Here is an 18,659-nt window from a genome sequence, read left to right on the forward strand (position 1 = left end):
AAAATAAATTGTTGAAAGGAATTATTGAACTATTATTATTTGTCGAAGAATACAAATGCAATGTACAATCAATTTTAAGAAACATTATCTTAGAGTGTTTTTGTGTTGACGAGCCCCATACTTTTTCTTCATGTATGTCTGTCTTTCTCTCTCTCTCTTTCTTCCTTTCCTTCCCTCCCCTTTTCATTTCTTCTTTTCTTTCAATTGCTAATAAATATACTTTATTTATCAGATTAAATCAAAAATTAGATGTCTTTTTGAAATATTATGAGGGTCTTATCTCAAATTGACTACGATATAAAACGTTTTTGACAAACTTTTTTTTTCTATATTAAAGTTAAGAAAGACTTTCAGCTATCAAATGAAGTATTTTGACACTTTTTTGATTTATTTCTTTTGATTTTTGAAGAAAGAACTTAGAAGAACCATTATAAGTAACATAGTGTTAGAATTATACCAGACCAACAGTTATTATTTACACTTCTTTATTATGCAAATTTTGAGAGGTAAAGACTCAGTTTTTAACCATGTTCTGATGGGTAATGTTGGAGAAAACATAATTAGGTGTCGATTACTAAGAAATAAAATGTCTTATTGCCACCATTAACATACTATACGTGAAGAGGATTTAGATTGCAGCGCTCCTTAGCGCGGGGTTGTCATAAAAGACCATCTAAGAGTAAACTGGGGCCTCAAGCCAGACTAGTTACAATATCTCCATGGATGTGAAGGTCCCAAAGGACCTCAGACACTCTCCAGGAGAATCCAAGATACATGTAGTTTCGGTCAACCACCAAAACTCTGCCTTCAAGAAAATCCAAATTTATCAATTGCTGACATGGGCAGGATGATGAAAAAGTCCCTATCAGCGGTGTCCAAGGCTCTAAAAAGGCAGGAGGAAACAGGAAACCTATGGATCTATTGTGATCTTTTGTGATGAGACCGATGTCTCCATGATCAAACATACTGCTTCAATGACGATGTCAGCCCTGGTTGATTCCAGGATGAAGTCTGATAAGTATGTCAAAAATAAAAGAAACCAAAGTTATCCCATGGATCAAATCCATCGTTATCAATTCTCCCTGGGTGTTCTAACAAGATGGAGTACCTGCCCACACTGCAAAGAAAAACCAAGAGTGGCTCCAGGCCAACATGCACTTCTGGTCGCCACAGATCCCAGACCTCAATCCACTAGACTATTCCATATAGGCACAGTGTAGCCTTTATGAGTGCCAAATACATCCAGAGGGTATGTAGTAGCTTCTACCACCTCCTCGAGCTCACCATTAATTCTGAGGCCGGATACATTGACTACAATATGTTCTTTGAGTTTCAATTTATAATTAATAGTCATAAACTTGTTTCCTGATTCACCTAGCATCTTGCCATGGACTTCAATACTTTGTGTATTAAAATGGGTTAGTAACAATAGTAGGCCCGGTATTAAGCTATGAATTATGTATATTCACGACGTAATGATGGAAGAATTCTTTATGTCCTTTTGTTGAGAAGTGAAATGCCAGGAAAAGCCTTGCTTTCATAACAAGAATTGAGCTAAAATAGGTAAACATGAAATGTTGGCTTAAGGGATGCATTTATTCTTGAAGGATAAGTTGACATACGAAATACCGGCTGTCTAGCATAAAAATTCCGGTTAATTAATTTTTTATGCCAAAAATAGTTGATATTTTTTAACATCATTGGAATCATTAGATTTCAAGCCTTCAAAAGGGGTGTAGCACGTCGCAGTTGTTCTTAAGATGTTAAAGCAACAACACCAAAAGTAACGAACTGTTGATCGAGTATAGAGCGATGTGGGTTTATCTTACACTGTTATAGGGGAAATCGTCAAAGTGACCAAAAGGACTGTCTGGAACGTCCGAGAAAAGGATGGAACCATGTTACAAACCAAGTTTCTAGCCTTTGTTATGGTTTTGAGTGCCATCTCATTAGATGGAAAAGTGAGGACACCCATCTTTTTCCAATAATTGGTTCCAATACCTACATCCGTGTGTTCAAGCCTAGATTGACTATAAGTACCCAAATGGAGTATGAGTTTGGTGACAAGATCTTATCAATTCTTCAAAAATAAAAACAAATTATCAAAATTTCTCCTCTGAACAATGATAATTTTTTGGTCAAAGGAGATGTGTGTCTGCACTCCGAGTGGCAATACACTCAAAGACTTAAGGCAATAATGAAATCCAAAGAAATTCTTCAAGCGTGTCATATTTTTCGCTCATCTAAAAAATCTTTAACAAAAAAAATAATTTTTTTAAAAATTGAATCTTAAAACTAGGGACAATACTAAGAATTTTATGACCTGTTCTAAACCTAATAGGAAAAAACTCAGATTATATTGGAAATTAGAAGATATTTTGTTCTTGTCTTCAACAAAGTCCGTTTTTGTTAAAAATGGTACTTGTGCTGTCTATATATAGGATTGATCTTATCTAGAACTACGTATTTTATTACTTTTCAATCCGGAATGACATTGGTGCAAAATCACGTAGGAGAATAACAAAGCAAGCTGAGACGGTTGGTAGGTAAAAAAGATTCTAATTTTTCTCACAGCCAACAAAAATTCAGACAAAGTTTTGCTCTTTTCTAACTACCCTTGATTCCAGTGTGAATAAGCAGAACAGCAGCTACATCCCAACCAAACATTCAGACAATGTCTCAGCTTCAGTGAGACAAATCTTCAGAACAAAAAATCAACTGCCCAGCACAGGCGAAATCTGTCCGCCCATTTCTGTGGAGAGGAGCAAGCGGCTTAAATTGAACTTCTACATAAGAAAGTTCAACCTTGGGCCAGAGAAAAGTTAGGGGACAGCTTTGTTTTCACTCAAGCCGGAGCTCTGTGGCATTGCACTCCTGAGACCCAAGCCCTCCTGAAAGATTACTTCCCAGACATTTCGGTTCCCATCAAGAAAGAGTGGACCAAGTTCGAGTCTAACTACATAGTCAAGGCATGCATGTGATTTAGACTTGTATTGAGGCACTTATTCGAGCTGATGGTTAATATGTTTGATAAAAGTTGTGCCAATCACTATTTTCAGATGATTTTAGCAAATAAATCCCCTCACAATACCTATCGTTTCAATTTTACTCTTGGAAAATTGGAAATAATAAAATATGTACCGATACATAGGATCAAAACTACTTTCTTATGCAAATACAGTCAAACTTAAACTATCGAGTCACCTAAAGTGATTACATTCAGTTTTCAAATGTATAATTATTAGAAAATAGAAAACCTTGTGTAAAAAGGGGTAATCATTCTCCTTTTCAATTAACCTTGTCTGACCGCTTAATACAGGTTTACTTGTATATAAAGCTTAAAAACAGTAGGATAATAGCCAAGGGTTCGGAGTCGGTACATAAAATCCCAGACTTGAATCCAAATCAGACTCCAGTATTTTGAATGACATTTTTTTTTTCAAATAATATGTTTTATACCTAATATAAGTATTATTGAGACATTTGAGTATTAGTTATATGTAGTTAATAATTGTTCTATGTGTAAAGAAAATATTTGGGATATGAGATATTTAACTAGATGAACAAGAAATGGTATGGATCAAAATTTATCTACTACTTATACATACATAAGTTTCATAAAATAATTTATGTACTCGTAACTGAGAAACGACAATACATACAATATTTCACTGAAATGCTACACTTTTCTTTTATTACATTGACTATTCACAAGTCTAATTAATAAACTAGCACGGCTAGTGGCTATGCTCTACCCAACATAACTATTTAGACTTTATAAGTGTTTGGGAATAACGATTGTTTGAACTATAAAGTACGTTAGAAATTTGTGAAGTAAACTAATAAATTAGTTAACTTAATAAACTTCATATATTCACAGTATTTAATACCTATAATTTATAACCATTTAGAAAATAACTTTACAAAACTCAATATATACCTTAGATTATAAATAAGTTTTGTTAAAATAAATTATAATAATTTTTCTAACGGAGTTGGAGACAGTATAAATTTTCCCACTCCGACTTCAACAAAAAGGGCACCGATTTCGACTCTGCAGCCTTCATTTTAGCTAACAATAAGGTTATTTAAATAAAAATATTGATTATAGATTGTATTCCAACATTAGACTGTGTGATATTTGAGAACTTTAATCATTCAAACTATCAAATTTATATTTTGCCGTCTAGCTTAAGAGCCAATCATGAGTTAGTGAATGGAACGACATAGTTCAATGAACAACGCACTCGGGAAAAATTATTTCCTTTGATCAATGTGCAAAGTTTCGCGCCTTGATTATTCCTAGAGAAGGAAATATACTTAATTTTTATGGACTTCAAAAACAATTCCTAGATCCTTTGGAGTAAATGTAAAAGCTTTACTTATATTTAAAAAGTGCAACTCCATCTGACCAATAAAAGGAGCATCTAAAAAGATTTAGGAAAAAATAGATATCATTTTGTAAAACAAAAAGTTTAAAAAAATATTTTGCTATACAAATTTGTTTAGTTTTTGAATATCAATCGCAACATTGGCTGGAATGCACCAATAATCAAATTATGACTTAAATATTAAAACATCTGTTACTATGCAAACACTCATACCACACCAGCATCCATATGTATATTGTAGCAGTACAGTTATATCTGTATTAAGTAGTCAGGTAAGGAAAACTAAAAAACTTACAACTAACTGCGGGGGAATTCTCAAACAAAGTTTTTTTTGTTTGTTTTTTTCAAAGTTGAAAATAGTATATAAAAGAACAAATAAAGTGTGTAATTTACGAGGAGGCAGTACAAATAATCAGAGGTGTAAAAAATATGTCATAAAACTTGGAGCCACTTTTTCTAGCTGGCAATCTGAACTGGCTTTTTTTTTATTTTACACAGCTGCTATTATTATTATGTACTTTTTGAGAAGGTAATCATCTAACTGAGGAGATGGGATTCTTTTATTGCTGGTATCAATAGTGGCTTCTCCCCTCAGAAGGCTCCCTTTTATGGTCTTGTCTGAAAAGTATGTTGTGAAACCCCAATATCTCTTGTCTGGGCACTCATGGACTTGAGGTGATTGGCCGGGGCTGTTTTCTTTTACTCCTCATTGTCCAATTTGACATTCTTCCTGTCCAACATTTCGGACTTACTGACAGTGTAGAAGATAATCCTGAGACGCCCTTGAAGTGCACGAATAAAATTACGTCAATAATTTTCAAGTGTCATTTTCTCGAATTGTACATATGTAAGCTAGAGAGCTCAGATTTGTTTTCTGATGTATGTATTTGTTTATGCTTTAATATATCGAAATATGAATTAATTTCAATTACTCAATCTTCATTAATTATTGAATTAGTAAGTGTTCAAATTTCAATAGACCACCCGGTAATTTAGAAAATTAATGAAGGAAATTCCACAATGAAGCTGAGCGGATGTTGTGGTTTTGGTTCAGCTTTTTGTTTGTCTTTTTATCTGCCGATTATGGAAAAAGTTGCGGATTTAGTTTGGTATAACATTGTGGAGAGGTTATTTGTGTTAAGAACTTTAAGAGGCCATTAAATTTTGAGAGATCGAGGTAAAAATTCAAGGACAGACACAACTTTGTCTTTTTAAAGAAGGATTACGGATAAAGTTACAAATTTTTTATCATAAAACTTTGTAGGAAGGTTATATATATTTACAGTAAGAGGCCAGTAACTTCGAATTTGGTCGATATCAGACAAAATATTCATAACTCAAATCGAACTCAAGTTTTGAATAAATTAGGAATCATAACTCAAACTAATGTCCGTTTTTAGTAAAAAATATTTGAAGGTTTGCACTCAACCATGAACCATTTCTAGTTGAATATTATAACCGGATGATCAACTGTCCTCTTTTTACATCATTAAAATCGACTTAACTAATAAAAAACGGAGTACATTTAAAAAGGTTCCTTAATTTTATTAAAACCAAAGTTATGATAATAAAATATACCATTACATTTTTTTTTTTTTCAAAATAAGAAATATTATTGCGAAATATATATCCATATATAAGAATTACTTTTTTTATAAAGTTAATATATTTTATTTTCCATTTATTTATGTAGATGTAGAGTTCACAAAGTGGGACCAAAACTTGCGTTAGCATTAAATTAGGATATTATGACCATCAGTTTTAATTAGAAGGTTTCATTGTGCAATCAAAAAACAGGTGAAACAAAGCAAAAAACACGATAGAGACTCAAGGCATTTCCATTCGAATTACCTATAACATCAATTAGCCCATTATCGCCCCATACAGCCAAGAAGAACAAAGACTTCTTCAGCAATAATATGGCATATTTCTGCCCTACTTTCAGCCCTGATCTCATCTTCCTGGACTTTGCAGCTTTGGTTACCATTGAGTAGAACGTCTGCAATATCTCTCATCTAAACTTCAATGCCTCCAAGCTGCTATCATGACGGTCTGGTATCCCATGGACAAAATATTCATCGTCAAAAGCTGCCAGTCTGCTAGTGGGGACCCAAAACTTGCAGTAAAATTTAATAATAATTTTATCTCCGTTATTATTGATTACGATTCTTCATTGCGTAATCAACCCACAGCTGAAACAGAAATAAAGAAGTTTCGTTTTTATCCCATGTCTCTAAGAGTAAAACTGTCGGAGGAACAGCAATGAAATGAAAGTGTGTAATAGCTCCTCCCCGTCTATGTCATTTCCGAGAAGGCTTCAGAGACTATGAACATCTCCATCAGGACTGCCTTCAACATCAAAAAGTTTATTACAGAACCATATATCCAAGAAAAAATCAAACTCATCTAACGAAAAACATTTCCAATAAGAGTTATTTATAGAAAAATAAATAGAATGAAAAAGCCAATGGGCTTTTAAATACCAAAGTTCGGTTTATTCCGTGAATGGACAATGATTATATTGATTATGATTTTCAAAACTATTTAAACAAAAATTTTCTTATTGATAAATTGGATAAATTCCCTGGAGGATAAAGGAAGTTATGATGCCGAGCCCTATTTGTATTGACTTCCAAATAAACAATAGATATATTATTATAAAATATGTCAAATTTAGACAAAATAATTTATTTGAAAAACTATTAAGCATGCTGAGTTATTCATAAAAAAAAAAAAGGAAACACTTTTTGAATAGGTAAAAATATTTAAAAGTATTGGTTCCTACAAAATTTGTTCTTTATAACGGTAATCAATATAGTTTTGCAAAAAAAAAGATATATATCTAGGTTATGCACAAAATATTGTACGTGTATCAAATATTGCAAAGATATATCACGAATTTGTTAAATATTATATACATAAAAAGGAAAGCCAAAGCCTTATTTTTATTGAAAAGGTTTCGTGAGAGAAACTTTGATTTATTGCGTAATTTTTTTGAAAAGTTAATTATTCAATTTCTATTTGGTTAATAATATGGATCCGTTACCAATAATCAAAAAAAAAAACTTAATTAAGGAGCGTTAATAGGATTTAGTGTTGCATATTGATTTTTGAAAATTTATATCTAGAATAAAGACGGCAATCTTTTCCCAAATGAGACTTTTTTCTTATATAATATACAATAACATATCAGAGTCAAATAGGACCTTAATAATAAGTGAAGACAAAAGTTATGAGCGTTTTTTTGCTTTACTTTAGAAATAAAGTTAACATATTTAGAAATATCCGATTTAGATGTTACCAAACGGTTTTTTGGGTAATCTTTAGTTCCTGAGCAATGGAATAAGTGCTCAAATGCCGGTTCAACTCTAGGATTTCCATCATTTTACCAAAATTTTCTACGTCCATAATACCAGGACGTGTCATGCAAAAATACCAAATTAGTACATTTTGTTTAAATCGGGTTATTACAACATGATTTATTCCAGAAAAACCGAGATATTTAAGACCTTTACAAATTTACAAAAAAATAATTACTGACCATCCATTTATCCATAACTATAAAATAATATATTTTGCCAATTAAACTCTGTTTTTTTTTTGTGTGTAAAATAACTATCCATCTAATACCTATCAATGAAAAATAATTTAAAGAAAAATAAAATAAAAACTTCCGTTTCTTAAAATAATGAAGTTCAGTTTATGAACAGTGGGGAACGTCATATTGGGTTGTACGATGTGGGTTCAAAAAGTAGGGTGACTGTGTACTTTTAGGGAAAAATAAAAATTGATTCATCAATATTTATCTTGTCCCCTTCAGTCCCCTTTTTTCTCCCAATCAGTACATAACTTCAAAATAATACTCTTTGTTGACCGTACGCCTATATGGTACGAACTCCTGATGCACTAAGCCACGGAAGTCGGAAAAAAACCAATGATCAAAATTTCATTTGTCATTGTTATCTTTCCGGCCGTCTTGGAAGAGTTTGTACACCTTGTAAACAATTTTTTTTATAGTCAAAACAGTTTCACCGTATACCACTGTCAACATTTCAAGAGTTTTAGAGCACTTACTTTCATTTTTTACACTTTGATGCGAATTCATTGATCCATGTTATTCAATAGCAAAAAGTCGGCAAACAATCAAAATACTTCAAATCGTTACGCCTCTAACAAACAAATAAAAAAATATTTTATAGCTATATATTTGTTTATGGCGAGTTCATTAACATAAAAAAATTAAAAATCGAGCATACTAAATGTACTTGGCCCGCGAAATTTGACCAGTAATCTTATTTTAAGTGTCCACTATCATTATGAAACAAAAAAAAAACTTTTTATTTATTTATAAAACTTGTTTTATTGCCGTTTGATAAAATGGAAGTAATGTTTCCATACTCTGTGCAATAATATAAAAATAAAACATTAAACAATATTTTACGAGAGAAAGATGTATTCAAAATGGAGTATAAAAATAATGACAAATAAGCACTAACTTATGCTTCTTCACATCCAACAGACTTCATAAAAAGATCTAATTGGCTAAGGGTGTCTTTGACAGTTAGTCTCATAACACCTTCAGGAAGATTTTCATTGACTTCATCCTTTAATAAGTCTAATGCTTGAGTAATATAATCCCTTGGTTCCTGTAGCTCTTTTCTAAATTCTTCTGTAGGAAGTCCTCCATTCTCCCATTTTCTCTTTAGGATTTGAAGCAGGGGAAGATGGAGCTCGTACAATGCTACTGCAACATAGATTTGAAGACGAACGATTGATGGATCAATCAGTTTGCAGACATCGATGACTTGTCGGCAAAGATCTTCCTTTAGTTTGAGCTGAAAAATACAATTACAGTTAATTTTTATAATTATTACTGGGACCTTCTCTACGCAGAAATATTTTATACGAAAAAAAAAATATATATTAGTTAGTTTTGGGTTTGTATCCACACGAAGCCAGCCTCATGTTTAAAATAAAAAGATATTTTTAACGGCTTCTGAAGGGGAAGAATCTGACAATGACATTTACATGTAAAATAACTTCTATAATTTGTTTGACCAAATTGTAACTTCTATTGGCAAATTGTACCAAAGTGGAGTTATTTTTGACACGCCCAATGCGCTTATAATCCCTTCTCTAATAAGATTCCTATTAGATACATCCACATTTTAAACTGGCTTGGATTAGGCAGATTTCTACCTCATGTGGACCCACGAACTTTTTGGAATTCCGAATAAAGAAATACATGATTGTACTAAGAATGTTGGCTTGTGAACCAAATCTTAGTTTGCTATTTTATTATCACCATGTAAGAAAATTCTGGTTTTTAGATTACTGGTGGTGTGATACTTGCATTCATTATTGTTATTTAGCTATAGAACAGGTAATAGATTATATAAATCGTCAACAAATAGAGGCTTTATCTTTAGAGTATTTATTTTTACAAAAGCCACTTTTGTAGTGTATAATAATCTAAGCGTGAAAACATTACCAAAACCACTTTGTCATTTACTATTTTGCGGAATGACAATTTTGTCGAACCAACACATTGGCAAAAAATAAATAAATATACTCTATCGTGATTGATGTTGTAGTTTCATCGTATAAATTGCATCAATTTTAAAAGATAAAATATTTAATTATTTGCCAAGAATTTCAACGATTAAGTGTAAATAAATTATTAATTTAATTATTCATTATGAAAAGGCTTTTAAAAATGTGTCATATGGCTTTAGATATGTTGTAAGAAAAATTATGACAGCTGCCTATCTATTTAATTTGAAAGATAAAATATGTTTACATTATAGAAGGAGTGAATCAATCATTAAGATTCAATGGACAATGCGAATAAATCAATCGTTATGATCGAATGTGTTGTTGCTCATATCTGCCTGGTCAAGTCCTGATCGATACTCCTCTATCCTGAGGTAATATGTACTTTATAATTATCCAGATGTGTTTGCTGTTGGAGTTGTAAAAAATATAATTACATAGTATTGCAGTATGAACCATCATTAAAAATATATATTATTTTTATAGGCAATGAGTATCCATTCAAAGCTATATCTTGACGTGTTGTTTTGAACCCATATGAACCAAAATCAAAATAAATAAATATCATTGCAGCATCTGAATATAAATTATTGTTTGTTTTACCTTGATTACAATTGATAAAAAATGTTTTTTAAAAGAAATGAATGAGCTGGAAAAATAGTTACCATTTTTTTCAACTGTATTAAATCAAACTTAAGTTAAAGCGTATATTTTAAATTACAAGTAAAATAAATTTGTCTTTAAAAAAGAGAAAAAGATTTTGATTATTTTATTCAATTCATCTTTTTTATTTTCTTATTGAATATTTAATCAATAAGCAATTCAAGGTTTCATTGTAAAAGTTCTGAAATTAAGTATTTAATTAAGTGAATTATATGACAGATTGTATTAATTCTTTAATATTTCAATGGCAAGGAGATGAATTCTTCTTTGAATATCCTTCATATCCAATGTCCTTGATAAGTATTCTTATTTCTTTTGCGATATAATTGACTTAAACGCATTTCAAACCAAAGCAAATATACTACTGTTGAATTGTGTTATTTATAGAGACGTAAAAATTCTGAGCTGCCAGTTGTAAAAAAACGAAAATTTACGTCTTAAACCTGACCATTTAAAGATAGTTTGGGAGAAGAGCAACTTGGATGGTATGACATTTTATTAAATCAGCTGCAAACATCCATGAGACAGCAAGGAAGGAAATAAACATGAATACCACTCATTATCCTGTAAATGCATCGATCTGATTTATTAAAGTAATTAAGTAATGCACTTGTTTATTTCCTTGTCCCATCTCCTCCCATGTCACAGCTGATTGTAGATGATCTAATGTCATGACAGCTAATCTGGTCTCCTCAAAAAAAAATATTCAAATTGTTAGGGTTACCATGTTGATTATTTTTGACATAACAAAAGTACACACGATTTTAATCCCTACTTATAACTTTCCAGCAAATTAATAGTTACTCTCCCTTATTTATGAGTACTTAGATGTTCCCTTCTCATTAATTAAATATTAATAAAAGTACAAAGAGACTCGTGCTCGTCTGAGGGCATAGTTTTATCAATATATAGTTATTTATATATTAATTTGAATATGCTTACCATTTTTTCCGGAAGATCTTGGATAAGATGCCCTTCGGATCTTCCAAGCATCTGAAGTAAACTGTGTTTTGCAGTAAGTAAATGATAATGGTTTGAATGTAGAAATACTTCATATTTATCAATGAATTGAATATATTCATCAACAGTTCCATCTTTTCAAAAAGAATATTAAATTAAAGATTGTCAATGTTTTAAAGGGGTTTTACTTACTAAGTTGAAGAAGGGCTAGTTCAGCTCCAATAATCGACATTTCGCTCATAACTTCGTCAGCAGTAATAACAACTGATCCATCACGGCTTGTCCAAGGACAATTTGGCTCCAATGGTTTTCTTTGAAGTAGCTCTTTTCCTTCTCTTACCAAAGTAGATATATTGGAGCCTATAAAGAATTGTTAAAATGGGTAAGTTTTTTCTTTTTTATATATAAATATTACGAACCATATTCTGATGGATCTTCACATCTAAGACACTTGCACCAAAAGAATTTATTTAAGTACAAATGCTCTCGTCGTGCCATTGTGCCCCAAAGAGAGTGTGTGTACATAAAACATAAATGTTCACCAGCCTTAATGTTTCTCCCGGCTCTGACTGTTACATGGTACTTGTCGTCAAAAGTCATACGAATGTTTGGACAACAAGAGTGCTCTAAAAGACATGTAAGCTCATATAAAGCCTGGATTTCAGAAGCAGCTAAACGAATTTCAATTGCATTTGTTTCCAAAATACCATTAATTCGTTGTATGGTATCATCACTAAAGTCAAACTGCTTATAAAGTACTTCAAAAACCATTATTCCTAATGTCTTTTTCATAACATCAATGACCTTTTCAATGGTTCGTTTCCATGCTGTTGGAGGGTCTGCCTTCTTTCGTTCTTCAAAATGAGATTCAAGGGACATGATTTTGCCAAACTTCTTTGGCGAAGTTTTTTGCAACAGTAGAATTCGCAATGGTGCAATGGCATCATACAGATAGCAAGATGAATCATAGGAATCAATGACTACTTCAGCTTCGGTTTGAAGAGGAATTACAACTTCAGGGTTCTTTGAAGCGGCTTTTCCGCATTCAGGGTTGCAGAAAGGCCAACCAGTTTTTTTACACCTATATTCAATAAAGATATTATTTAGTTAATTCATTTCAAATATTAACGCAAGTACTTCCCTGGGTTGTTTAGCTATCCCAACATTAAAATGAGCATACTATCAAGTTAAATTTTTATCAGTTGCTGATTATACTACCAAGTAGTTCATTGAAATCTGAATACTTACTGATTCAATCATTAATGAAGGTTGAGTTAATGAAATTAATTCATATTTCGATATATTAAAGTATAAACAGTTAGTTACATAACAAAATAAGCTTTCCAGCTTACGTAGAAGTCGAGAAAATGATAAGCGTCCCAGTGCTGTCTTACAATGGCTTTGAGTTCTTTGGTGTTTGGATGACTGATCCTGCAGCCTTCCTCCTTGACATGCACCCAAAATGGAGTCGAAGGAGTTGGCATCAGGGCTATTGGGGGTCGAAAGTGTCAAAAAAGAGTTCAAAAAACTCATTTAAAAGAATCTTGCAACGGAGAAGATGGGTTTCTTTCATTTCTGGTGTCAAATGTGGCCTCTTTCTCTCACAAGCCTCTTTCTATCCACTTTTTTATAGCTATCTGGACAGTCTGGTCTAAAAACCCGAGATCTCTAGCATGGGCCCTCATGGACTTGAAGGGATCGTCCTGGGCTGTTTTCTTTCCCTCCTTCTTTTCGGTTTGGCCTTATTGATAGAGCACATCTTCATCTCCAACGTTTCGGACTTGCTGATGGTGTAGAATGTGATCTTGGAGACTCGCAACTGCTTGGAGGGCGAGAATGGAAATTCGTCAATCACGTTCAAGTGTCATTGTCTCGACTTGAACGTATGCTAGAGAGCTCCAGTTTGTATTGTTTTGTAACTTATTGCTTATAACGAAATATGAATTGATTACCAACATCATTAATTTTTGAATTATTAATTATTCAGATTTAAATGGACATTCCGGTATATACAAAGTAAAAAATATTGGGATTGGATAATTGTCTTGATTTTTGATCAAGATTGTTTTTATACCGATGCACCTCCTATATTATTTACAGAATGGGGCATTTTACACTCCCCTTCCATCAACTATATTTTCATATTAATCGTTGGAGCAGATAAATAACAAGAGTGTATAAAAATATTCTTTAAAACCTCGATAATTAATTCCACAATTTGTTAATAACTCAGAAACTATTGATGTCCTTTACCAAAATAATTGGATATAGACATTAAATGATAAATTAATATTCAAAAAGAAGGAAAGTGGACCTAAAATATGATACTTTCAAGCTATTACGAAGGTCTTTTAGGCCCCGTCCACACGTAAACATTTCCGGTGAAAACGCAAAAGACTTATCCATTTTGTACTTATAATCACATCCTTACATCGTACAAGGTGTTAACATCTCCTTCTTAAAGGAGAATTCTCACCTATCTTTGTACTAAATTGTTTTTCAAATGTATAATAAAATAAATATAGAACGAATTTAAATATACAGGGTTGATCTTATCTAATAGTACACTTAATTTAAATTTTAATGAATAGGAAAATGATTCGTCGATTGTCTTCAAACTCGGTAAAAGATTTAGGACTCAAGATTCCTTATGTAAAGTTTCGACTCATTGAAAAAACAAAACAAGTGAGAACAATGAAAATGGAGCAACGAAGGAGTGAAATTTTTAAGCTTCTCTCGCACGACATGTCCACATGGCCATATACATGGTGCTCGAGTGCAGCCGTACCACTGCTTATCGTTCCAGGAACTTATTCACCACCACCATGGTATTGGGCGTTGTGGCCAGCACAGGCGAAGTCTACCCTCCCATTTTTGTAGAGAGAAGGGGGCAAATCAATGCAGATGCTTAGATGGAACTTTTGTATAAGTAAATCTTACCTTGGCCCAGAAAAAAGTTCGAAGACCACTTTCTTTTCACTCAAGACGTTGCTCCATTACATTGCCCTGCTAGGACCAACGAGTTCCTGAGAGGCAATTTTCCAGTCTTTTGGGACCTCAACATGTGTCAGACCTCGTCTCCAGAGGCGACCACCTTAGACTACTCTATATAGTCGCGTTTGGAGGAAAAGGTATCTGCTATTCTTCACAGGAGTGTCCAGTCTCTTGAGGCTTTCATCAAAAAGGAGCAGACCAATAGTGAAGGTCTGCAAGTGATTTAGTCCACGTATTGAGGCAATTATTATAGTTGAGGGCTCTTATATTGAATCAAAGTTGTCCCAAGACATATTTCAATGATTTTGTAAAATAAATGGCCTTACAAAAAAACCTCCTGTTTAAATATAACTCTAGAAAAATTGACAATAATAATATGTATACCACTAGATAAGATCAACCCTGTAATTATAATATTTTCCCTGTACTAATATCACTGGAAATGTAGAAGGTTCCCCTATTTATAGCAATAATTCATTTTCTCCCCCAAAAAAAAAAAAAAAAAAAAAAAATCATATAACATACGGCTGATATGAACAAGGGTCTTAATTCAGTAATACCATATGTCTTGCTCCAACCTTCTCTTTGCACTCTTACACAAATCCCATCTCTACTTAATAATAATAACTAGTAATGAAAATATTCCCATTAGATGCATCAGCATTCTTAACCGGCTCGGATACAGGAAATTTCTTTCGTGTGTACGTAAAGCTTTATCAATCCGAATAAACAGCATCTTATAGAAAACGTTGTTGTGTTAACAAAATTTCAGTCTCTTGGGTTGATTAACATCCCAGGGAAGATGTAACGGAAAGCTAATCTTATTGGATTAGTGACTTACTTGTAAGATCCATTTACAGGTGCATAGCAATTTAAGCAGATTGGAATGGTATCCGCGGTTGGACCATAGGATAATGGTGCCTCTTTCCATAGAATCTCTCCCTCTTTCAAATCCCTATTGGCAATTATGTATTTACCCATCTCATTAGAATGTTCAATCTTTGATTTGTTTAAAAAAATATAACATCAGTCTAATCAATCATTTAATGAATAAAGCAATTACATACTTTGTAGGCGAAGGATTTGCAAAATCCCTTGTGGAACTTCCAATTGTTTTGTAGGCATTGTCTAGAGCAGAAAAACACCTTTTTGCAGCCATTACATTTCTTGGTGGTTTCTTTTTTGCAGGACTCACATTTCCCACCATCATAATCCTCATCACATTCTTCTATAAAGCCCATAGTGCTGAGTTATCTTCAATGAAATTGAACTAAAAATTATATACAACAGCAATTTTCACAAGCATTGAAGTGGAGTTGTAAGATAAAAATAACATTTGTAAAATTGACATATTTATAAAAGATGGACTTAAAACTCTCTACTTTCATTGGAGTGTCTGCCTTGGCATCTGTCCAACAAAAAATATATAGGCTTACTCATTCAAAAAGAAAACTACTTTCCTTGAGTCAAAGTAGGCTAGATAAAGCGTACTCGGTTCGCAAATAAACAAAATACGTAAATAATATATGTATGGAATAAAAGAAATATTTCGAATGTTCATGAAAATTCTGGATTCCCCAAGCTAAAAAAAAAGAACTAAAGGCTTTTCCGTCTAAAATGCAACACTTTTTGAAAATTGAAAAACTGTTATATTTCAAAAAATATCATCAAATTTGGAAACTTTAATTCAGAAATACAATCAAGTGAAACCTTCTTTCCACTCTCAATCAATAAAGCCGCCTTATACCTTAATTATCAGTTCCATCCTATGAAAATTTGCACAGCAGTTTTTATACAAAGATCAGCTCTAGATTGGCTCAAGTAGTGATGATGGCGGCCTTCAGTGGATCTTTTGTTGTATTTGTTATAGTTTATTTAGACAATTTTACAATAAATTACGAGGGTTGAACATCGAAATAGAACAAAGGCACGCCATTTAAAAAAGTGTTGCATTTTAGACAGAGGGGCTTGTTTTATGAAACTTTATGTATTTTGGAATTATGAAGATATATCACGTTGTTACATTTACATAAACTTTTTCAAAAAAAAAAAAAAAAAAAAAACAAGTAGAGGCCTTCGACATAAAAGTTGTCAGAATTCTTAGTTACGTACCTAGGGCTATATTTAGTTCTGATCAGATCAGTTTATAAAACAAGATCGATTCCATGGGTCTTCAAGTTTTTTTAAGGTATGGGCTGTTGATTGGAATATGCACAAAAAATTAATAATAAAAAAAACGAATTACTGTACTAACAGAAAAGGGGAGAACGTATATATATTAAATACAAATTAAAAAAGGGATTTAAGAAGAGGATTAGTGAGTTTTTCATATTATGTTTCTTCATTATGGTTGAAAGAGGAATAATTATTACGTTGTCTATCGGCAAGTTTTACTAAATTCTACATTTATTTAAACCGCTAATAAAATAATTTGAAATGTGAATATATAATGCGGGTACGTCATAGTATTTCATAATATTAAAACCCTACATAGTATTTCATTCTAGACTATATTATAAACTTGCTACCGTTGCAGTCCTTGGCCAGCCTAGCAATTGATGTGTCGGGATGAGTTGTCAATTGATCACTTCAATCCAGCTAAGATTTTGTGGAATGAACTGCTCTTTTAGTCTTTCCTTCCCTATCAAAAGCCTTAATTACGTCATAAACTGGTGATTTTGGATATTTGAAGAATGAAATTATCTTTTGTGCGCACAACGAGCTTCAATGATGTAAATTCTCCTGACTATTTCCATGCTTGAAAGATGAGATACTCAAAAAAACATGTTATTACATTCGACAGCTAAATAGAATGTCGCAAGTATTAAAAAATTTATAACATAACCTCTGCTATTCTCATAATTAGCCGTTATTCCAAATTTACCTTGAACACACTGTATATAAGAATATACAGCAAAGGAATAAAACAATTATCTATTAAATGGTATTTAAAGTATATCGACATCTTCAAAAACATTAAAAATACAGTTTTAAAAATAGGGTCTGGTGGTGTCGAGGCCAAAACTTTAGAAGTCTCTAAATCCTGAACCGGAGGATAAAAAAGTGCGAAATCATGGATTTTTGATTTTTCAACTAATATGAAAATACTTGCCAAATAAAAAAAAACCAAGATGGTGCTGTAAAAATTTTCTTTTTCTGATTGATTTCACTTAAAATGATCCGGATGGGGCATTACTGATAATTTTTCAAATATATAATTTTTTTTATTATTCGCTTTATGACGCGGAGTTCCCACAACACGTAACACCCCTTACTTAGCTGGTACAGTAATTTTTCCCATCAAAAAGCATTGCAAATTTAAAACAAAAAATTGTTTTGATCTATAGTGTTGGATATAATAATATTAGAGTCATCGTCAGCAGAATAACTCTCAAACTAAAGAAAAGATTGTCATAAAATTTTGACACCTATCTTTTAAAGATTAGTACTAATTGCAAATGAGGTGAATTATTAAAAAATTGTATTGAGGATCCTTGTATTTTGAATAATAATTCGTAAACCACATGACTGATAGAATCAGTTATGCATATCATTAACAATATATAGCAATTAAACTATACAACTATTAGATCAATTTACATGTAGGTAATATTCATTCTCATGAATGGTTATTACAAATTATACTATAAAACTATACTACCATCTTAACAACTGACCAATTCCTGCAGTATAATTTGATACTCTATAAGCCTTACTCCTCTAGAAACCATTAAATGTGACATTTTAGTTACGTATGTGAACAAATTAAACCTCTCATATCTCTTATAAGTCTCTTTGAATCTTCAAATTATGCTGCATAAATTGGTTAGTTATTAAGATTGTTTTATTGGGTTTTTTTTTTAAATAATATAACAGATGTTTGAGTAAAGCCAAATGTTGGGGATTAAAAATAATCTATAACAAAAACGATATATTGTAATGAACATTTCGAGTTAATTGGTTTAAAATCACAAGATTTGCTTAATAGTAAAAATATCACACCTATCACAAATATTAAAAGTAAAATTTTACAGTATAATTTTATATACCTACAGGGTGTACACGATAAATTGGAACTATCTTAAAATTCAACCTACT

General features: G+C 32.1%; 1 protein-coding gene across 1 annotated transcript; it reads right to left on the reverse strand.

Annotated features, from left to right (window-relative positions):
• Positions 1-8,725: 8,725 nt before the first annotated feature.
• Positions 8,726-15,978, reverse strand: LOC121125207 (SET domain-containing protein SmydA-8). Its single transcript, XM_040720344.2, has 6 exons — positions 15,629-15,978; positions 15,403-15,560; positions 11,987-12,648; positions 11,760-11,927; positions 11,550-11,701; positions 8,726-9,226 (listed from the first exon to the last, which is right to left on the reverse strand). Exons 1-6 carry the CDS (start codon positions 15,800-15,802, stop codon positions 8,888-8,890), a joined length of 1,653 nt encoding a protein of 550 aa, XP_040576278.1. The 5' UTR covers positions 15,803-15,978; the 3' UTR covers positions 8,726-8,887.
• Between the last annotated feature and the right edge of the window lie 2,681 nt (positions 15,979-18,659).

This window comes from Lepeophtheirus salmonis, chromosome 10 (genome assembly GCF_016086655.4).
Source record: "Lepeophtheirus salmonis chromosome 10, UVic_Lsal_1.4, whole genome shotgun sequence".
NCBI classification, from domain to species: domain Eukaryota; kingdom Metazoa; phylum Arthropoda; class Copepoda; order Siphonostomatoida; family Caligidae; genus Lepeophtheirus; species Lepeophtheirus salmonis.